This window comes from Anopheles merus, chromosome 2L (genome assembly GCF_017562075.2).
Source record: "Anopheles merus strain MAF chromosome 2L, AmerM5.1, whole genome shotgun sequence".
NCBI classification, from domain to species: Eukaryota; Metazoa; Arthropoda; class Insecta; order Diptera; family Culicidae; genus Anopheles; species Anopheles merus.
This window is the reverse complement of record NC_054083.1, coordinates 5,110,630-5,135,131: the sequence shown is the minus strand read 5'-3', so window position 1 is coordinate 5,135,131 and position 24,502 is coordinate 5,110,630. Positions and strand designations below refer to the sequence as shown.

Genomic DNA, 24,502 nt, shown 5'->3' with positions numbered 1-24,502 from the left:
CAAATTAAACTGAACGGTCACTCACTCTTTGTTGGTGGTGTGTATCTACCCCCAAACCTAAGCTCGAACACTAACACGTTAGACTCATTGTTGCATACAATTACATCAATACAATCTCGCATGAAAGATAGGGCCCTACCAGCATTAAACGGCTTTGAAGGCATTCAGAAGGCATTTAAGGCCTTAGTCGCCTTAGAAGGCGAATAAGGATTTCAACCGAAACTTTCACGGCTGTAACGGGTTCTCTTCGAAATCTTTCAACTTTTTGATTCAAGGAGAACAGATAGCTTACCGCCATCTTAGCTTGTTTATATACTGAATTTGCACCTGTACCAATGTAACTGCCAAATAGAGCAGTGACAACGCTTTTGGTTCCGAACCGAGAAAGCGTGTGTTCAAATCCAGATTTTTATGATCTTTTTTCTGCGTTTATTTCTTTTTAAATTATTTTTTTCTTACTATAATTACTTTAAACAAAATTTATGTGAAGCGAAATTAAAATAATACCTTTTTAAAAAAACATAATAATTACACTATGTTCACCGTTCATTATCAGGATGGGAGAAATATGTATCTCATTTTTCCTTTTATTTTAGTTATCGAAATGAGTTTGGTATATTATCACCTTTCAATGAGTTGGTCTTTAACAACCGAATAATGTAGACCATCTTTAATAAAGTGAAATAGCTCAGAGCTTAACGCAAGAGATCATAACACGTAAATCGTGCTATCGAATCTCACGCTCATATCTGGGAACACTACAACAGTGCAGTGCTGAAGACGCTTGTAAGGTTTTCTTTTGACAGTTGCAATTTCAAATTTCAAATTAAAAGCGAAATTTTTCATTGACATATTTCAAAGGCATTTAATTACTGCTAAATGCACTGCTGATCGCCTTCAATTCGCCGGCGATTACAAGGCGATTAGAAGGCATTTAACGGAAATTTGCGGGTAGGGGGATTTGTTTGTCTTATGCGGTGATTTTAATCAACCTGGACTATGGTGGTCTCAAAATGAGGATTATTTCGCACCTACTTTATAGACGGATTAGCTGAATTCAATCTGCGTCAACTTTCAGGGGTCGTAAATATTTTTCGGAGGCAACTAGATTCAGTTTTTGTTAATGAGTTAGTGACATATTCATCAGTTCACCAGTTCACCAGTTCCAGAGTTCACCAGTTTCCTGTAGTCTTGACCCTATTCTTAAATTAGATCATTATCACCCACCTCTTGAATTCGTAGTAAATGTTCCTTTACCGCATAATGGTAATAATGTTAGAGATAACAAATCTGAGTTAAATTTTCGGAAAATGAACTTAGGGAAATCATAGCCAACTCTGATTGGATTTTTTTCGACATTAGAACCGATTCTCCCACTGTGGACGTAGCGATGGAGCAATTTAATAATATTGTTAAGGCAGCTCTCCTTTTATGTTGTCCTCGTTCTAAACTCTCCTCTCGCCTTCCTTGGTACGATGCTACATTGCGGTCATTAAAGGCGGATAGGACACGTGCCCTCAAAAAACTCGGTTCAACTCCTTCTGAGTATAATCGTAGAGTATTCGAATATGCCGCTTCTGCTTTTCGTATTTATAATCGGGCCAGTTATAGGTTGTATCTTGGAAGGCTTCAATGCATGTTATACCGTAATCCTAAACTTTTTTGGCCTTATGCCAAGAAGCGTCGTAATCCCTCTTCCCTTCCTACTTCCATGTCGCCCGGTTCGGTCACTACGGACAATCCTGCTGACACCTGTTCCCTATTCGCTGAGCATTTCGCCAATGGTCTGTCTAGACCGGAGAGTCAACCTTTGACAGAGTCTGAGGGCATATGGCCTGGTTTAAACTCCGTCGTATGGGCTGAGGATATTGTCAATGTTAATATAGTCTCTGAAGCTCTTAAAAAACTTAAGCCATCCTTCTCCCCTGTACCGGATGGAATATCAGCCTCGGTTTTAAAAAAGTCACCTTCTCTGTTCGTCCCTCTATTGGTGAAATTGTTTAACCTATCCTCGTCTTCATTCCCTTTATTGTGGAAGCGAGCATGGCTAGTTCCCATACACAAAAAAGGTAACCCGTCTGTCATTTCCAATTACCGTGGCATCTCAATACAATGCGTAATAACCAAGGTATTTGAGCATATTATCCATACCTATGTGTTTAAACTCACCTCTTCTACTATTATCCCTGAGCAACATGGCTTTTTTCCTAACCGTTCTACAACAACTAACCTTATGTCCTTCACCTCTTTCGTATCATCCCAGTTAGAGTCAGTTAAACAAGTTGATACTATTTATACTGACTTCAAATCTGCATTTGATCGTATTCCTCATTCCTTACTTCTAAATAAAATTTCACAACTTGACGTCAATAATCTTTTTGTATCTTGGTTACGTTCTTTTCTATGTGGTCGTTCCTATAGTGTTAAATTTAATGATATGTTTTCGACTCCCTTTTCATGTAGTGCAGGCGTACCGCAAGGTAGTGTCCTAAGTCCTTTGCTGTTCATAATTTTTATTAATGATGTCCGTACCGCCCTCCCTCCTGAGTGTTTCATCTGCTACGCAGACGACCTCAGAATCTTTCTCCCAGTTTCGTCTCCTAGTGATTGTATTTCCCTACAAAATATTCTTGATCGTTTTTCGTCTTGGTGTTCTAGTAATTCCCTCACATTATGTCCTGATAAGTGTAACGTCATTTCGTTTAGTCGGTCGCAGTCTCCAATCAATTACTCGTAGGGGAAAGCGGGGCAAAATGGGCATGTGGGGCAAAATGGGCACCAAACAGTTAAGCATTATTTGACTACAAAGATACTTTCCAATGCTCAAAATGTATTCATTAGAGTGTTCTATGAACACCATGTAACTTTCATAACCCTTACATAACAAATAACCAAGAACAATGCAAAATAAGGTTTAGTAGCATATTGATGTAATTTTTGCCACTTCGAAAATAAGCTCTAACCAGTGTCACAGGGATGCGTTGAAGTTGTACATGATTTATTTTTTAAGATATGATTTTTCTATACAAATTGTCTGAAGAAAGCGAGGCGATTGGAGGCGTATTTTTATTAACATAACAAAAAATACAAAAATGCTTCACGTGGGGCAAAATGGGCAGATGCTTTTGACATACGGCGCTTGGTGAGGCTATGGTGTTGTATTTGTCGCCTCAATAATGATATCAGGCACAGATACAAAATATTCGATTTTGTAGATTTAAACACGTTTAAATCTACAAAATCGAATATTTTGTATCTGTGCCTGATATCATTATTCAGGCGTTTAACTATTTTAATTTTGATAACATATTTTTGTAAGAATTTTAAGGGCTTTTCTGACCAGCAAAACAAAAGATAGAACGAAAATACATTTCACGAAACGTGCACAAAAGCATAGACCATTACCTAAGCGCAGTTGTTGTGGCTCATTTTGCCCCAGTGTTTTGACGTGTCACAGTTTGTTTACATATGCCCATTTTGCCCCAGGGTTATGCCCATTTTACCCCGCGTGTCAAAAAACCTTCTCGTAAAACATCAATTTTTTTTACATTATTTTCATGTTTTTAAGTTGTTTTCATTATATGTGGCAATTTTAATCTATAGATAAATGTAGGATGTGTAACGACCAAGCGTTTTACGGGTGGCGGAAGGTTAATTGGCCGTTTTAATAATATTTAGCACAATTCGGAAGAGCACACAATTAATTATACACAGAAGTCAGTGGCTTACGCCTGCTCAGTTCAATGTCGCGCCAAGAAGAGAGCTTTATTCTATGACAGTTCATCTAGCACACCGGGTGCTCCAGCGGTCAAGGTATAATGCGTATATACCGCTGCGTTTGGGGTTCGGGATGAGTGCACAGTGGGCGATATTAGTCCGGACGTTACAGATGCATGCAATAATGAAAGAAACATAGTGTTTTGTGGCATAATCAAAGGAATATGCAGTAAACTGCTTAACATGCCCATTTTAACCCGCTTTCCCCTACAAAGTGAGCTATGCGCTAGTGATGGGCGGGTCGACCCGAACCTATCGGGTCGGAGCCATCCGTAAGCGACCCGGAGTCGTTCGGGTCGACCCGGAAGGTGCAAGTAGGTGCAACGACTCCGGTAGGTGCAAGAAAGCATAAGCGACTCCGACCCGTGGGGTGGGGGTGGGGCCACGGCCGTGCGTGGCTTGTACCTGTATCCGCTCTGTTCGCTCTGTATTTGTATTTATGTGTGTATTGTGCTCAGCTGTTCTTGGTGCGTTGTGGCTTTTAATCTGAGGGCGGATCTTCGTTTCTCTCGCACGTTTTTTTTTGTCGCTGCGTTTCTTTGCTGTGATTGAAGAGAATATTCGAGGAAGAGCGTAATCATTTAGGTTTTTATACTTTACCGGCGTTGCGTTGGATCCACCGTCAATGTTTTCGGCTATCTTGGTTGCACGTACCTGCCTACGCTATGAGTGAATAAAATACTCTTCAATGTGTTCTTGTTTGTTGCCATCAAGCTCTACGCAAAATAAGTGGCCGAGCGAGTCTTGGAGATCGAAAGGATTCTTTGATTTCGCTAGAAGGTCTCGAGAAGAAAAACCCTAGCACGCTCGCATGTCAATTTGTCTTTATTTTCTTCTCCATCTGAGAATCATAAGTGTGGCCGTTTAGGGCCAAGCTACTAGCGATGGATAAATTTGAAAAACACCGGAATCGCTGCCGAATTACTCCACAATAATCGCAAGTTGTGAAAGGTAGATGCAATCACGATAATGTTTGGTGTCATCTGTTGTAGCCGACCAGGACTGTCCGGTTGCGTTAGTCGGTAACTTGCGCCGTCGTATTCGTCGGATCTATCCAAAGCCGATTCTAAACAGCTCGTGACGGCTGCGGATGGCTTCGGACGGTTCCAGGCGAATGCGTCGATGGGCAAAGGTAGTCATTCAAACTTTCGGATTTTACGTACAAACGGTCGTAAATACAAACGGTACCGTTGCGCAAAAAGTTTTTTGATTGATTCAAATGATCATCAGCGAAAACCTACCGGCTTTTTAATAAGAGCGGCATGTATGAAAATTGAGCAAGCTATAACAAGCGCAAATATTCTTGCTCTTCATATGTGTGGCTCTTCTCTTACCCCGTTAGCTACACTCTCTCCATGTGTTGTCACGCTCCTTGTTTTATATCACTCTTTCTCTTTCTTTGTCACCGCTCATTATAGCATCCTCGCTCTCCGTATGTGCTGCTGTTTGCTTCCTCCATAGCTTCTCACCCGCGTTTTGGCGACACCTCTTACTTTCTTCTATTTCTTCCTCATCCTTTGTTACTCTTCGCCATGGCATTCTCGCTCTCCTTATGTGTTGCTCTTCGCTTCCCCTTTATTTCATTCCTCTCTCTCTCTGAATTAATAGAGCTTCTCGCTCGCCGCAACCTGTTTCTCGCTACCTCACACCCCGTTTGCCATAGAAATAATTCCCCATTGTTATATGGGCACGCACTGTGCGAAAAGTGCGCGCACCGTGCGGATTGTGCTCGCACTGTGCGAAAAGTGCGGAGTGCGCGCACTGTGCGAAGTGCGCGCACAGTGCGGAGGGCGAATCAGGAATACGATCAAATGCAGATTTGAAGTCAGTATATAAAGTATCAACTTGTTTAATTGACTCTAACTGGGATGATACGAAAGAGGATGATATATATATATATATATATATATATATATATATATATATATATATATATATATATATATATATATATATATATATATATATATATATATATATATATATATATATATATATATATATATATATATATATATATATATATATATATATATATATATATATATATATATATATATATATATATATATATATATATATATATATATATATATATATATATATATATATATATATATACTAGATTATTTACCCGGTTCCACGCGGGATAAAATTGATGTCTCGTTTTAATTAAAAAAAGAAGAATATGCAATCCGAGGAGTACAAAAACAATGATTACAACGAATTGTATACCAGAGTTTCAATTTTTTTATCGGTCGTAATAACCGAAGGAAATTAAGATCTGCTATGGCAATCATCCCTTTGGATACCACAGAGGTTTTGGTTTACCACGGAGTTTATTGGACCCATATGCCATATATAGGTACTCTCCGATATATGCTTTAGCTGACCTAGTAAACCTGCTTTTACCCAACATAGTATTAGTATCCGTGTTTTTCGAGTACCTAGGCGAGGTCCCGATCAGTCCGTAAAAACGGCGCTCCACTGTATATATATAGATTTAAAACTGCTAGTCATTGAATAGCCGCGCTGCCATGATTAATAACGGCCTTTTTGTGGATTTTGCAAGGAAAAATATATCATTTTATGTTTTTTATCAAGCTACAATTTGCGCTGTTCGAACTGTTTTCGGAGTGCTCTAATTCTAACTGCTAAAACTTCTTCTTCTTCTTCTTCTTTGGCTCAACAACCGATGCCGGTCAAGGCCTGCCTATCCACTTGTGGGGTTGGCTTTCAGTGACTTATTGATTTCCCCCCATAGCAGGATAGTCAGTCCTACGTATGGCGACACGGTCTATTTGGGGCTTGAACCCATGACGGGCATGTTGTTAAGTCGTACGAGTTGACGACTGTAGTGACATTTTCGAGCAGATTGTTAGCGTTTTTCGAGTTGCTGGAAGCTTAAAGTGCAGGCTTAAAACAGGCTTAACACTAGAACCGCCGATGGGACTATTTTTGTCCCATCGCAATCGAAAAAGGTGTGTTATTCCGCTTGCCGCCGTGACAAACCATTGAAGATTTCTGACTTTTATTTATTTTGAACGATCTTTCGAATGCACTCATAAAAATAATTGTATCCCATAAGGCTCTTTAAAAAAATCATTTTTATCCTAGAACCGCCATATGGGACATTTTTGTCCCATAGGCAAATTACGTAGTGGTGGCTGGTATATCTGCTGTCAACGAGTGACGGATGTGCTTCTGCAAGTTTGCCAGCACTGGGTAGAAGGTATGCGTGGACAGTACTCTGTGAAAAGTGCTAGTAGAAGATGGCTTGTTCATTCATTTTTTTTTAATATTCTGGATTTGGCGGGAATCAATGATTGGGTTTTGTGCAAAGAACATACCACATAAAAGATATCTAGACGCAATTTTCTTTTCCAGCTAGGCAAAGAACTTTCTTGTTTCATGTGAGCCAGGTTCTGATGAAACAAAGATGTGTTTTAGATGCTTGAAATAATTAATCTAGGTGTTCCTTTTGTTTCCGAAAAAAGCCTTGTCCTCTTCTTTTGACCATTTAGAGCTGTGTTGACATCGAATTTTGTAATGTTTCTAAAGCGAGTCATAGACGTTTGCCTATACCCAAAAAACTTTGAACATTAGACTTGTTTCATTATCATAAAACCCCTACTTATCAGTTGATTGTTTAAATAATTTAAGCTATAAGCCTAGATTTACTGTCGTTCAACCCTGTAAGCAATAATTATCTATAACATAATTATCATAAGGAGTTTATCACTAGAAGCTCTGTAATGTTATATTATCCTACAGAAAACTGGCTTTGATATCTTTGGTATGCGGTTCATATGATCACAATTCGATTTTTTCATTGATTGAGTTGCTAATAAAGCTTGACTATACCTAATTATAATGTTAATTAATTATCTATCCACAAGAAACCTTTAGGTAATAATAAACATGTCTAAATATTTACAAACTACTAATGGGACAAAATTGTCCCATCTTGCGGTTCTAGTGAGGTTGAAAAGCCCGGCGGTTCTAGTGTTAAAGAGCAAGCGATATTGCAGAGTTTAAGCTTATTATAACAGTTGAAACGTCAGAGTGAAGCGTTTTTTCTGGTGCCATTTTGAGATTTGTCATCACGTTGTGCACAAGCTACCGGCACAAAAGAAAACATGCGTAATCTTCAATCCGTATCAAACAAAAAGTTTATTATAAAACACTCTTTCACGTTGTTTTGTTATTTTCCCTGCGTTTCTCCCGTATTCTGATACTCCTGGATAGATCGTTTATTTCTTCTTACTCAGTGTTTTGGTAGTTGAACACTGGGGACGAAACTGCAAACTTCTTGTTTGTCCGGCTTCTACCGAAGTTCTGACATAAAAATCAACGCTTCAACACATCGTTGTTCACTCACACATCCATGTTTTCAAGCGTTTGTATGAGGTAATGGATTAAATCGGGCTGTTCACAAGGAGTTTAAGCTAAAAATGTAGAACAGTTGTCACCTGGGAGCTGTATACAACAACAACAAACTTGTCCTTTGTATGGGAGTTAGAAAATTGCAATTAAATTAAGTTTAGTGTATTATCTGAACATGAAGTAAGTCTTAAAACCTATTATCATACTACCATAAGGTGTGTATAAAGTTTTGTTAAAAAAGATCCAGCCGTTTCGGAGGTTGCTTGCCTCAAACACCGTGACACGAGATTTTTATACATATAGATACTAGCTGATTTACCCGGTCTCACACGGGATAAAATGTCTCGTTTTAATAAAAAATAGAATAATTTGCATTCCAAGAAGCACAAAAACAACGATTAAAATGATTACTATGATTTTATCCCAAAGCTTCGATTCTTGTTATCATTCGTAATAACAGTATGTAATAAAGATCTGCTATGACAATCATCCGCTTGGGTACCACTGAGTTTTTGGTTTACCACGGAGTTTATTGGACCCATATACCATATATGATATACAGGCGCTCCATGATATTAATGCAGACTGGAGGGCAATCGCGTATCTCTAATCTTAGCGTAAGTCAAATTTCGATGTTTTCGGTCAAATTATAGCTAATTTTCGTATCATTCTGCTTGAAGGGGTTAGTTTTAGCCATTAAATTAGTTATTTGATCTGATTTCAACTAAAAACTTAAAATTTTGTACCATTTAAAATGGTTTTTAAAATTTCACGTAAAGAGAATTTATTTTGAGTTTGACATTTGATGTATCAAATTAGTATAAGAACTGTCAAATTAAGAAAATCGTGTAAAGCGAAATTGCGTATATCGTGTATGGCTTACATCGAGGAATACCTGTACCTTTTGAAATGGTTTTTAAAATTCGACCAAAGGAAAATTATTTTGCATTTGGCATTCGAACTGTCAAATTGGTACAATTTGCTAAAACAAAACTGTCAAATGTAGAACATAACGTATACCAAAATCGCGTACATCGAATATGGCGTAGGGTAAGTGTACCAGTTTTCGGCAGTGTACCTATTTTCGGCAGGGTAGCTAAAAACGTGAAATTCTGCACAAATGTGGTAAAAAATTTCACAAAACACAATTTTGTAGTGAAAGTGTAATTATTTGATATTCACATACGAAGTTTCACACCATTTCATTACGTATTTTTCAAAATATCAAATAAATTGTGCTTTTTTTCGGCAGCTTCGCTGTCAGCCAATGGTTCGGCAGGTTTTGTGATTAAGAGAATCAGAACAGTAAAACAATGAAAAAGTGGTGTATATTAAAGATTTTATGCTTATTTAATTTATTCTAACTTGCTCGGAATTTTAAAATCACGATAAACAAGTTATTTTTCACTTTAAATGCTGCCGAAAATAGGTACACAGTAAATGTTCATTTTTGACAGCTCAATGTTGTGGGCTTCTGCTGAAACTCGGAACAATAACACACCTTGGATTTGGCTGAATATTTCTTTAAAAATTGATCAGAACACTACAATGCGTATATCGACACATAATATGACCTTTCTTGTACCAAATATCACCAATTTTACGACAAACAATGCACTAACTTAAGAGAAAAATAAATATTTGTAAGCCAATTCGCACCGTACGCTATAACCATCAAACTGTCAATGGCTGCTCTGTTTAAATGTCGCATCAAAATGGCTGTCAAAACGGGCCAAAATAAGCAACATAAAATTATTAATTAAAGTGCTTTTTAACATCAGTATTAGGAAAGTAAGAGTGTAAAATTGCTTTAAAAAATTTGTTGTACATTTTTACATAGATAAAAACATTTTCTGACCCGTATTCGCGCTGCCGAAAATAGGAACACAATCTGCCGAAAATAGGAACAAACTGCCGAAAATAGGAGCAAAAACAATGTTTGCATTTTTACGAATATTTATGAAAAAGGGCTTTGAACCGGCAAATGAAAAATAGTGTAACATATTATGATAGTTTATCAACCAGAATAACATCACTTTCATGAAAAATAATAAAAAATGTTTATTTGTGAGCAGTTTTTGTGAAACTGCTGCACTAGCGTGCCGAAAACTGGTACAGTTACCCTATATCGGGGAATATCTGTACCCACCCGCTGCGCAAAGCGACGGAAGAAATCATGGAGTTCTGAGAATTTTATCATGCCTTCCTTTTCTCTCCAACGGCAAATTTGTCAAGCAGCTCGTCGAGCTACCCGTCCCTGGCTCCGCCTCATACCCCTCGCCTGAGCGCGCTGCCGAAGGTTTGGATGTGTTGGTGCGTCAGACGGCCAATCGCTGTCAGCCGTCGTCCGTGCTTTTTCCCTCCATAGCGCCATCTCTTTCTCGCGTGTGGTCAATGCTCGCGAGCTGTTGTGGCGCCTAAAAATGCCGTTAACAAACATTGCGGCGATGAAGTTGCATTTTCACAAATCAAACCAAAAAATCGCAATGAGTTCAAACACTGCAATATAAAAATGACTAAGGAATCGCTAGTTTACGCAGGAGGGTTTGCTGTGCAACGCGCAGAATCCTAATCCGCATTAACACGTTCAGTCCGGCGCTGATTTTCATGAGCTTACCGTTCCGCCGGCATCTAGAACGCAAGCTGATTGTGGAACCGGTATACTGGAAAGTTCACTGGTAGTCCCTGGGGCCTGCCATCGTGCTGAACGTGTTAAGCAGTAAGCATAGCACTAAGATTTTGCTTTCGCCTGTTGTGGATTACATAGATATGCTAAGCATACTGCGCATGGTTGTGAGTGTACGTGTGTATGCAAAACTGTCGCCGAATCTATGCTCTTCCGGAATGTTCTGATCCATAGGTCTAAGAAAGGAAGGTGTTCATGAAAGGCGGAAAGACGAATTGAGGCCCCTGTCAATGGTAACTTATGACCGGGAGCAGGGGGTACTGGCACACAGCTGTTGGAAGATTGAACGGTATACTTAAATTGCGGGCGGATGGGGGGGAGGGGGGGTGGCCATGGGACCCCTACGATCATTTTTCCAGGGGCCTTTGTCGCTATTACTTGTAGACATACGCCATATCACAGACTAGAGATCTTCGGTGACCGCCTAGTCCGCCTACCGTTAGATCCGCCGCTGGTTCATGACGGTGTTTTTTTTATCGTGGAGGTACATCCTTCCCCCTGCCTGCTGCGTATGCACCGGGCAGGAGACAGTGTGGCAGTATGCAAGTTGCACACTGGATAGGAGCGGGCCCGTGGCACCGTCATCATTCCGCACATCTGCATGCCCGTCGTGGGTTCTAATCGCGTATGAACCGTTCGCCGTTGCAAGGGGTTAGTCACCGGCTCCGACTACGTGGTACTCAAGTCCTGAAAAGGCCAGCATGATCGCGTTGGCTATTACGCCAATAATAATAAAAATAATAATAATAATAAAAAGAACTTAGCATAGCAGTGCACACCTGGGTAAGAGTTTGTCTTGACTTTGTTGCTGCCGGGCTACCGCTGTGACGCGACAAATGCACGGAATGCACTCGATCAAAACATGAACCTACCGATCCGAACCCATTCCAAGGCATTGCCGGTCAATCGGCGTCATGATAACTACTCCAAACCAACAAGCCACCAGATTCTGGACGGACAGGTGTAGCACCATACGCGCACCGTAATAAACAAATCCAGAATCCTCTTTTGTATGAATTCAATTAAAAATGTTGTTTCCACTTGCGTCCGCTAGCTGAATTAGAAATAAACGTGCAATATATCACACGCACGTTTGCTTAGATCGTGTAATACCCCCAACAGAAGAGCCGATCGCAAAGATGCCAATGCCAATGGTTGTGTTGTCTCTCAAGTAGCGAGATCAAAAATGCATGGACTTTGTAGTCGCAGTGGATGAAAATGTACGCATCAGAATCAAATAATTTTGGGGTTTCCAAACGCACGCACACACACAAACATGCGCGCACAAACTCACACACAAACAGGCGCGCGCAAACTCACACAAACACACATACACACACACACACACACACACACACACACACACACACACACACACACACACACACACACACACACACACACACACACACACACACACACACACACACACACACACACACACACACACACACACACACACACACACACACACACATACACACACACACACACACACACACATACGCACACACACGCACACACACGCACGCACGCACTCACGCACGCACGCATGCACGTACGCACGCATGCACGCACGCACACATGCACGTACGCACGAACGCGAGCACGCACGCACGAAAGCGCGCACGCCAGCACGCAGCCACGAAAGCGCTCTCGCGAGCACGCACCCCCGAAGTCGCGCACGCGATCACGCTCCCTCCACTAAACCCCCCCCCCTCCCGCACGAGCGAGTACGGCTACCTTATCGGAAGAAAGGCTGGTTCAGCTATCATGTATCGCATCCTCATCCCTAGCGCCGGGCGGGGTGGGGAATCGCGACATGATAGAGTGAACGGTCACTTTCCCCGCGCTGTGTGCGTGTGTGTGTGTGTCGAGACCCAAAAACTGGAGACAGATTTCGGCAAATTAAAAAATAAATTATAACCACTATACACTGTGCTACATAATGCTTAGAAGGTCGTTGAAGCACCAAACATGTTCAAATAAAAAAAATATTAGAATAGTGTTAGACGTTCTCACACGCTTGTTTTAAATAGGCTTCTTCACCCTCGATTGGCAGGGGCATCGAATGGTCTCATCAGCAGCGGCACGAAATAAAATAAACCATCAATACACCGATAACACTTTGAATCCCAATCCAGCTTCTCCCACAGCGTCTCAAGGTCACACACAAATTAATAAATGCTAACACCCACCAATAACAATACACAACCGCAATGCACATATAAGTATCAACGCATTCACCACAACACCCAATCAGCTGGTGGCGGAAGCCACGGGCAGAAGCGCAAGTAAGGCAGGGCAGGGTGAGGGAGGGAGAAGAAGCGGACGAAAAAATGGGCGCCAATATTTTTAAATTTTTTGACCGTTTTTTTTTTGCTCCGCCGCCACAAATAGTTCGTCCATTTCGCCAATAGATGGCTCTAAACTTGCTCGACCCAGCGCAGGAATCGCTGAAGTCCAGCGCGGGAGACCAGCCAAAATCTGCGCTGGCCAGCGCAGATTTTGGTACATTTCCTGCGCTGGAAACTGCTCGAATTTGCGCAGCGGGAGATTATTCTTGCCTCAAAGCTAGAATTAGATTCGAGTACCTGCTAGAAAACACGGTGTTGTTTACATTTACCCCAAGGTGCATTAAAGAGATCACGTGGTGGAATATAGAATCAAAGTGTATGTAGTCCTGGTGGTCTCATAGCCTGTTTTTTATAACCAAAATTTGAATATCTCTTTTTGACAGGATGGGTGAAAACTTTTGTTCAAACAAGCTTTCTGAAGGCTTGATGAATACTCAAAACACTCTTAAAATCTTCATTCAGAAACAGAAGCGATAAAAATATGCTTTCTAAATTCATACACCTTGGGATAAGCCCTGCTGTATATTATACCTACTTATATAGCTGCTCGAAAACTACTATACAATGCAAACAGCTGACAGGCTGAAATTTCAGCCTACGAACTTAAAACGGAAAGGGCCCCATTATCTGACTTTGCGGCGCCCTCGACAGTTCTCTAGACCACTGATCGGAAAACATTCTTCACACGTCTTTGAGGACACTCTTTAGCTATGCACATCCAAAAAATGAGACCGATATCTTTTGAAAATTCGGACACGATTCAGAAATGTGATAGAAGGTATGAAATTTATGCTTTCCCCTGAAAGTTGGACAGTTTTCATTAAGTAACAAAATGACCACGTAGCATGCCAATATTGACCAATATGGTTCTTAAACCATTTGATATCAGTTATTAAAGGTCCATCGACTAGCTTAGAATAATTACTGCCTCGAATTGGTTGAGCATTTTCGTTCCTGGCTTGGTTGCTGAGCATGTTTGAACATGTTAAGGTGGCCGCCACTGTATTTCGTTTTGTTCCTGGTGTCTCTGATGTTCACTTCCTGGTCGCTGGTTAGTTTCCGACACTCACGCCGCTTGTGCCCTGGCTTCTTACAATAACGACAATAATTTGTCTTATTGAACGAGTCGAGTCGCAACGGAGCTGTCGTCCAGTTCGGCCGTGTTTTTTGAGCTCGCGACAATCTCAGTTGTAAGAACGATTTCCAGTGAAACACAGTTTGATCGTATTGTGTGTGGTAGTTCCACGCCAATACATGTATAGATGCAAAATTGGTATATGGTGCCTTATAAGGCAGAACGTGGTGTACGGAAGAAGAGGATAAAGAAACCTCCGAATTATCTCGCCTCTCTGAAAGAGGCATCTCTTTCCCTCTCGAGGGCGAACGAGGACAGTGCAGCCATGCCTGCGAGGATGAACTCGTCTAATGAACTTGCCAAATTGGTACCCCACCACAGATCTGCATGCACAAACTGGTTTGCTCATGTTAACGGAGAAGATCCAGGATATCCTAGATCAACTTCGACAGACCTGTATGAATTCGTATTCGGAAAGTATAAGGAACTTAGTTTAGTACCTTAGTTAGCAATTACGGTGAAAACTGTATCTACACGATGACGCTTGCACGTCTTATGCATGCTTCGTTTTGTGGAGGGTTAGACAAAATGCGCATGGTGTGTTTTGTTGCGTCCCCTGCAGGATGGGATGTGTATGCATGCGTACGCGTTTTTGTGTCGATACAACTTAAAATTAGGCATAAGTTAGGTCAAGTTAGGGCAGTTAGTATAGTAAGCTTTTGTAAATATTCTTCTCCTATCAATTTCATTAATTTTGGATTATATCCTCACAGTAGCTAAAAGCTTCACTTACATAGCCACTCTGTGCTGTCATTAAGGAAAACATTTATTTTCTTCCCTTTCAAACAAAAGAAAAGCTGTACTGTAAGTTCAAACCCCTAGAGTAAACACCAACAGGCAGGAAACCTAGTTAAGATTTCGTCAACTCAATTGAATCAATCGATGTACTTTAGTGTATGATTAAACACAAACATTTTTTGCTCTTTAAAAAAAATCTTATTGAACGAATCAGTTTTCAGGACGGACTCGGAGTCCCTGCTTCGTTATTTCGTCGATGTATATTCTTCTATATATATATATATATAAATCTCGTGTCACGGTGTTTGTTGCGAAACCTCCGAAACGGCTGGATCATTTTCAACGAAACTTTGCACACACCTTATGGTGGTATGAGAATAGGTTTTAAGACTTACATCATTTTCAGAAGTTACACTAAACTTAATTTATTAGCAATTTTCTAATCCCATACCAAGAGCAGTATTGTTGTTGTTATATACATCGCTTTGACACTCGGTGTTAAGTGCAGTTTACACTGGTGTTAAAACTCCGCAAGCAATTTCGAGCAGTTTGCGAGCTCGCACAAGGCCTTGCAATTCCCGCTGCGCAAATTCGAGCAGTTTCCAGCGCAGGAAATGTACCAAAATCTGCGCTGGCCAGCGCAGATTTTGGCTGCCCGCTGCGCAAATTCGAGCAGTTTCCAGCGCAGGAAATGTACCAAAATCTGCGCTGGCCAGCGCAGATTTTGGCTGGTCTCCCGCGCTGGACTTCAGCGATTCCTGCGCTGGGTCGAGCAAGTTTAGAGCCATCTATTGGCGAAATGGACGAACTATTTGTGGCGGCGGAGCAAAAAAAAAAACGGTCAAAAAATTTAAAAATATTGGCGCCCATTTTTTCGTCCGCTTCTTCTCCCTCCCTCACCCTGCCCTGCCTTACTTGCGCTTCTGCCCGTGGCTTCCGCCACCAGCTGATTGGGTGTTGTGGTGAATGCGTTGATACTTATATGTGCATTGCGGTTGTGTATTGTTATTGGTGGGTGTTAGCATTTATTAATTTGTGTGTGACCTTGAGACGCTGTGGGAGAAGCTGGATTGGGATTCAAAGTGTTATCGGTGTATTGATGGTTTATTTTATTTCGTGCCGCTGCTGATGAGACCATTCGATGCCCCTGCCAATCGAGGGTGAAGAAGCCTATTTAAAACAAGCGTGTGAGAACGTCTAACACTATTCTAATATTTTTTTTATTTGAACATGTTTGGTGCTTCAACGACCTTCTAAGCATTATGTAGCACAGTGTATAGTGGTTATAATTTATTTTTTAATTTGCCGAAATCTGTCTCCAGTTTTTGGGTCTCAACACACACACACACGCACACAGCGCGGGGAAAGTGACCGTTCACTCTATCATGTCGCGATTCCCCACCCCGCCCGGCGCTAGGGATGAGGATGCGATACATGATAGCTGAACCAGCCTTTCTTCCGATAAGGTAGCCGTACTCGCTCGTGCGGGAGGGGGGGGGGGTTTAGTGGAGGGAGCGTGATCGCGTGCGCGACTTCGGGGGTGCGTGCTCGCGAGAGCGCTTTCGTGGCTGCGTGCTGGCGTGCGCGCTTTCGTGCGTGCGTGCTCGCGTTCGTGCGTACGTGCATGTGTGCGTGCGTGCATGCGTGCGTACGTGCATGTGTGCGTGCGTGCATGCGTGCGTGCGTGCATGCGTGCGTGAGTGCGTGCGTGCGTGTGTGTGCGTGTGTGTGCGCGCGTGTGTGTGTGTGTGTGTGTGTGTGTGTGTGTGTGTGTGTGTTTGTGTGTATGTGTGTTTGTGTGAGTTTGCGCGCGCCTGTTTGTGTGTGAGTTTGTGCGCGCATGTTTGTGTGTGTGCGTGCGTTTGGTAACCCCAAAATTATTTGATTCTGATGCGTACATTTTCATCCACTGCGACTACAAAGTCCATGCATTTTCGATCTCGCTACTTGAGAGACAACACAACCATTGGCATTGGCATCTTTGCGATCGGCTCTTCTGTTGGGGGTATTACACGATCTAAGCAAACGTGCGTGTGATATATTGCACGTTTATTTCTAATTCAGCTAGCGGACGCAAGTGGAAACAACATTTTTAATTGAATTCATACAAAAGAGGATTCTGGATTTGTTTATTACGGTGCGCGTATGGTGCTACACCTGTCCGTCCAGAATCTGGTGGCTTGTTGGTTTGGAGTAGTTATCATGACGCCGATTGACCGGCAATGTCTTGGAATGGGTTCGGATCGGTAGGTTCATGTTTTGATCGAGTGCATTCCGTGCATTTGTCGCGTCACAGCGGTAGCCCGGCAGCAACAAAGTCAAGACAAACTCTTACCCGGGTGTGCACTGCTATGCTAAGTTCTTTTTATTATTATTATTATTTTTATTATTATTGGCGTAATAGCCAACGCGATCATGCCGGCCTTTTCAGGACTTGAGTACCACGTAGTCGGAGCCGGTGACTAACCCCTTGCAACGGCGAACGGTTCATACGCGATTAGAACCCACGACGGGCATGCAGATGTGCGGAATGATGACGGTGCCACGGGCCCGCTCCTATCCAGTGTGCAACTTGCATACTGCCACACTGTCTCCTGCCCGGTGCATACGCAGCAGGCAGGGGGAAGGATGTACCTCCACGATAAAAAAAACACCGTCATGAACCAGCGGCGGATCTAACGGTAGGCGGACTAGGCGGTCACCGAAGATCTCTAGTCTGTGATATGCCGTATGTCTACAAGTAATAGCGACAAAGGCCCCCGGAAAAATGATCGTAGGGGTCCCATGGCCACCCCCCCTCCCCCCCATCCGCCCGCAATTTAAGTATACCGTTCAATCTTCCAACAGCTGTGTGCCAGTACCCCCTGCTCCCGGTCATCAGTTACCATTGACAGGGGCCTCAATTCGTCTTTCCGCCTTTCATGAACACCTTCCTTTCTTAGACCTATGGATCAGAACATTCCGGAAGAGCATAGATTCGGCGACAGTTTTGCATACACACGTACACTCACAACCATGCGCAGGATGCTTAGCATATCTATGTAATCCACAACAGGCGAAAGCAAAATCTTAGTGCTATGCTTACTGCTTAACACGTTCAGCACGATGGCAGGCCCCAGGGACTACCAGTGAACTTTCCAGTATACCGGTTCCACAATCAGCTTGCGTTCTAGATGCCGGCGGAACGGTAAGCTCATGAAAATCAGCGCCGGACTGAACGTGTTAATGCGGATTAGGATTCTGCGCGTTGCACAGCAAACCCTCCTGCGTAAACTAGCGATTCCTTAGTCATTTTTATATTGCAGTGTTTGAACTCATTGCGATTTTTTGGTTTGGTTTGTGAAAATGCAACTTCATCGCCGCAATGTTTGTTAACGGCATTTTTAGGCGCCACAACAGCTCGCGAGCATTGACCACACGCGAGAAAGAGATGGCGCTATGGAGGGAAAAAGCACGGACGACGGCTGACAGCGATTGGCCGTCTGACGCACCAACACATCCAAACCTTCGGCAGCGCGCTCAGGCGAGGGGTATGAGGCGGAGCCAGGGACGGGTAGCTCGACGAGCTGCTTGACAAATTTGCCGTTGGAGAGAAAAGGAAGGCATGATAAAATTCTCAGAACTCCATGATTTCTTCCGTCGCTTTGCGCAGCGGGATAGTTTTGTGTGTGGTTTTGTATGGAGTGTTTGTATGATTTCAGCCTCCAACTGTCAAACTCCATACAAAAAAACTAACTAGAATCGTGAAGTGTTCGACTTTAGGTGGCCGCTACTGTATGCGATTAATCCAACCTGGCTGTTCGCGAGAGAATGCGTGAAAATTACACATTCATAGCGAAAAGGACTGGTAAATCGGGAGGCTCGTCGATCGTCGATCGTCGGGATGGTCGACTCGGTGGCGACATCCCATATGTACGCCGATCGAGAATCTTTCCTAGATCTAGACAAAACCACGGTCGAAAAAGACACGCTGGCAGACAAGAAAACGACAGCTGCAAAAGGAAAAGGAACGTGTCTAGTAGATTATTGCGATCAGTAACGTAACACACAAACCAGATGAAAATGCCCACCGCTAAAAATATCAAAGCCTAGTGGGAGCTTTGATTCGAGGGTATGAGTATTTTGATTCTTCCAACGAACGCCACATGTCATTATGAATGCCATATCTATTGTATTGTATTGTATTAGTCTTAATATGACATAGAAGTTTTCGCAAAATTATGCAACGAATCACTTGGATCCCAAAACTCTTTGAGTACAGTGCATTCTCTTATTTGAAACTCCAATTTGCAAAACCCCTCTTATTCGAACATTTTTCACAGTCCCTTCATTTTCAGTACATTTTTGTCCCTCTAATTTGGAAAACCTCTCAAATCCCTGTTATTTGTGTATGGTGTTACCATAGTTATTGCATGATGTATGCTCAAATTGGCAATTCTGTTCGCAGTTTGCTATAGCTACTTTAAAGGCTGCATACGAAATATACTATCTCTTTCTTGTTTGTATGGACCTTTCATTCACTTTCAACCTCTGTAATTTGAAAACCCCTTTTATTCGACAGTCCCATCGCCTCTTAAATAAGAGAGAGTTGACTGTATGTTTAACCGAATAGTCAGATCAAATGCAATCGAATCAGTTCCAATAAAAATTGAGGCTCGTGTGCTACTATCTGGCTACAGCTTATGATGAATAAGATGTAAGTTTTGCTAGTTTAATTTATATTTTGAAGTATGTTAATTTGCCAGCAATAACAATAAATTTAATAATGTTTAAAACACTTGTCACACAAAAAATTCTACAAAATATCTTAGAAACCATGGAAAACGTAATATTGAACATATTTTAAGTTTTGTTTCGACGAAACGATTTCTGCTTGAAAACTCCTGTCAAAATAGCCATCTCCCGTTAAACATTGCGAGGGTTGCGAGTAGTATCTAGTAGCACAAGAGCACGTATTCAATTTTCGTGGATTTTTCAACACGAAATTAAGCCCTTTATTATGCTATAATTTACGCTGTTTGAACTTTTCGTTGGGTGCTGGGTAATTATAACTGCTAAAACTATAGGCGAAAACCCTGTTTGCCCTCACAATCTGCTTAAATGCAAGGGCGCATAGACTATGAAATTATATGGAGTGCGAGGCCTCATGTAAGCTCGCAGACTGTTCGAATTTGTTAACGGGCTCTCATGGCAACGTAAAATCGAGCAGAGTTCAGAGATTCTTTTTCGTGCGATTTTGGCCATCCGCTGGTGGCTGGATGGCACGAATCTTTGCTTGTAATCTTTTGACAGGTGCAAAGAAAACTGTATACTTTGTTATTTAACTTTATTTTTGCAATCCCTGGTTTGTTCAAAGATTTTTAATGTTTTCCATACGGTAAAAACACAAATAAATAAATATGTTCCATACGGTAAATGGAACACAAAACTGCTCGCGATTTTGACGGAGGAAGGAGAAAAGTACATAAAACAAACGTTCCGTGGAGAGTTACTTTATCAGAGCTAGATTAGAAATATTCACTTTATCCCAAATAATGGGCATTAACATTAACGTAACGCGAATTTTAGCGTAAGTTATAAATTGAGTTTTTCTGCCAAAATATAGACAAATAGTCATTTTTGATTAGATTTAATTCTCTTATGATTAACTAATTAGATATTTTTTTATAAAATTGTAGTTTTAATTATACAATTATACTACTGTGCGTATAATTCAGTATATCTGACTTTTCTGCATTGTCAATCTTTTAGCACTTTTGTACCGCTATAAATTTTCTGCAAGCTCTTTGTTCTAAAAAACGTCTCAACAAAATGAAAAAAACTTATAAAATTTATTCGCATTACTCCGTATCTTACACTGCTTCTAGACGACGAACTTTTGTACCGCGACAAATTTTCTGCGAGCTTTTTGTTCTAAACAACCTCTCAGTTTTAGAACAAAATCAGAGGCAACCGCGATTGTCGCGGGTTTGTGAATTTTTCACAGAAAGGCAACGTTCACGTTTCGCGACATTACGGTCAAAGTAAGTCATACATTTGTGCTAAGGACGGTTTAACAGATAGAAAGTGTCGCAAAAAATTGTCGCGGAAGATTTTTTGAGTCGTCTAGAAGCAGTTTTTATAAAGAATTATTACCAAAACCACATGTAAACTAGATAAACCTTTTCAATAAAATCATCCATCTCGCTGTATGTTCCCTCTCGTTCTCTTCGTCCACGTTATTCTCTGTCAATTGAAACACGTCTTACTCTGTATACAGTGAACCCTCTCTTATTTGACACCTCTCCAATTTGAAAAACCTCTCTTATTTGAACATTTTGTACAGTCCCTTGATTTCCAGTACATTTTTGTTCCTCTAATTTGGAAAACCTCTGAAATCTGTGTCCCTCTTATTTGTGCATGGTGTTGCCATGGTTATTGAATGATGTATGCTCAAATTGGCAATCGTATGCACAGTTTCCTATAGCAACAGTTAAGGCTGCATACTAAATGTTCTGTCTTTTTCTTGTTTGTATGGACCTTTCATTCACTTTTAACCTCTCTAATTTGAAAACCCCTCTTATTCGACAGTCCCATCGCCTCTCAAATAAGAGAGGGTTCACTGAACTTTCATTGATCCTCTTCTATCCTGTTTCAGGTTGTTTAACCACTTTTACTATCTCTTTGATTTCGACTCCTCTCTTAACTCTTTCCGTAACCGTATTTTTTCTTCTAATTCTCTTTAATTATTCTTCTTAGTTTTCATTTACTCTCTGTTTTCATTAAGTTTATGATAGTCTCTATGCTCTACCTGTGTTTTTTTCTTTTATGTTATGCTAGGTCAAGACTAGTTGAGTTAGGCTTAGTTTTTCATGAATGATTTTGTTTATTTGTTAGTGTTTAATTAGTTTTAAGTCTGTTTTATGTATCCTTGATGGCGGATATTGGATTAAATAAATGAAATGAAATGAAATGAAATGAAATGAAATGAAATGAAATGAAATGAAATGAAATGAAACGAAATGAAATGAAATGAAAATAAACGTATAGATGTATATAAACTGAGACCACCTGGGATAACTTTGTGTAAAGTAAATGGAAGTCAAGGTCCATTAATTACTACAGGACGGTCCATCCAGTGTACTTTGAACTCCCTAGCTGGCAAATAAAAAAATTGTCAAAGTTACTTAGCAACTCATACAAAGTCCTTAGCAACCTTAACTCCCTATTTTCCAATATCCATAGAAATTTCTATATATCATAGCTACCAAAATTAAAGCTAAGGATCCACCTGTAGTCTATCTAATCACCTTGATGCAAGAAAACATGGCTTGCAAAGAAGAATGTTACATTTTAGATTATAATTACATTGTAATTAATACATTGATTTAAAGAGGCGAACAAGGCCAATCGACTCAAAGCCTTTATACAAATAAACAAAACAAAAAAATCTTTTAGCAAAAATGCATTTTTGGTATTTGACAATTGTTGGACGAATTTGTACTTATTTATCATATAAACTGTGAAAATTTCATTTTATGAAATTTTATCGCATTATTCAAATACGTGTAACTCGAGTGTCGCCTAACTCGGGAAACGACTTAAATACATAATCAAAATATTTGTCCTTAGAATGAATATGTTATTAAGCACATATTCTTAAGCACAACATCTATAACTCTCATGAGACGGTTATGGTTTGTTGCATGAAGTTCTGTATCAAATATCCTTTACGATTTAAAGTTCCTTTTGCTTCTTATTCGGTTCTTTACTGCTGCCAACTGATAGACCAACGGTAGAGGATGTTTCTTATTCTTCTTCTTTGGCACAACAACCGCTGTCGGTCAAGGCCTTCCTGTACCCACTAGTGAAGTGAGCTTGGCTTTCAGTGTCTTTTGATTACCATAGCAGGATAGTCAGTCCTACGTATGGGGGCACGGTCTATTCGGGACTTGAACCCATGACGGACATGTTGTTAAGTCGTACGAGTTGACGACTGTACCACCTGACCAGCCCCATATTTAACCGGCCCGTTAAACAGGATATTTAACGTTTAAAAAAAAGTGAAGTGTCAAAGAAGACATGTTCCAATTAATTACAATAGACATTTACGTTTTAAAGACATTGACCCAGTACGTTTATCCCTTTAAACCAGTCGATACTTTTTTTTTACTTTTATTATGTAACTCTTTAAATTAGATTTCATTAACCTATCAACAATGGAAAGGTAATAATTTAGCGAAACATTGAAAGATAAATAATAATTACGCGTATCCTTTTTTGAGAAATCTGTCTAGTTATATATTTAATTTAAAAAAGAAAATGTAATTGTTAATATTCTATAATCATCAAATATGTCAAAATGTTAATAAAAGTTACAAGACAACGTTATTTATAACTACATTAATGGTAATAATGGTACGAATATCAGTAGTAACCATGATAAATATCGACACAGTAATAAAATAGTAGTAGTGGATGATGGTGAATAACGATGCGTAAAGAGAATATATCCTGTCAGAAATATTGCTTACCTGCTATCATGTATAACACAACGAGGAATATAATTCCTACATTGCTAAACATGAATGCCGTAAAATTGCGGCAATGATCTTTAGCCCGCTCCGCAAATGGTGGCTTTTGGCGGCGTCTTATTGAACGCTTTCGTTCCATTGAAGGAGGTTTGCTTAATTTTGTGTAGTCTTGTTTTGAATCAAATGCTACCACGGTGTTGCCAAGTATATTACCTGGATCAAGATCAACCAGATATTGTGACTCCGGCTGAGATAGCTGGAATATTGATACTGCCTGCCTTTTATTACCAAGGAAAGACCAGTAAGAACCATCACTTAACTGTATTCAATAGTGCCTATGAGATTATCGTAGATCCATCACTGTTTATAAAATTCTTATTTTATATTTTCTTAGCATATCTATGTAATCCACAACAGGCGAAAGCAAAATCTTAGTGCTATGCTTACTGCTTAACACGTTCAGCACGATGGCAGGCCCCAGGGACTACCAGTGAACTTTCCAGTATACCGGTTCCACAATCAGCTTGCGTTCTAGATGCCGGCGGAACGGTAAGCTCATGAAAATCAGCGCCGGACTGAACGTGTTAATGCGGATTAGGATTCTGCGCGTTGCACAGCAAACCCTCCTGCGTAAACTAGCGATTCCTTAGTCATTTTTATATTGCAGTGTTTGAACTCATTGCGATTTTTTGGTTTGGTTTGTGAAAATGCAACTTCATCGCCGCAATGTTTGTTAACGGCATTTTTAGGCGCCACAACAGCTCGCGAGCATTGACCACACGCGAGAAAGAGATGGCGCTATGGAGGGAAAAAGCACGGACGACGGCTGACAGCGATTGGCCGTCTGACGCACCAACACATCCAAACCTTCGGCAGCGCGCTCAGGCGAGGGGTATGAGGCGGAGCCAGG

General features: G+C 40.8%; 1 protein-coding gene across 1 annotated transcript in view; it reads right to left on the bottom strand.

The window, feature by feature from the left end:
- Positions 1-23,965, bottom strand: part of LOC121592937 (potassium channel subfamily K member 18) — a 50,194-nt gene extending 26,229 nt beyond the window's left edge. Inside the window, exon 1 of the mRNA XM_041914874.1 lies at positions 23,593-23,965. Within this exon, the coding sequence (XP_041770808.1) occupies positions 23,593-23,731 (139 nt within the window). The 5' untranslated portion in view covers positions 23,732-23,965. The remainder of the gene's footprint in view (positions 1-23,592) is intronic.
- Positions 23,966-24,502: the final 537 nt, after the last annotated feature.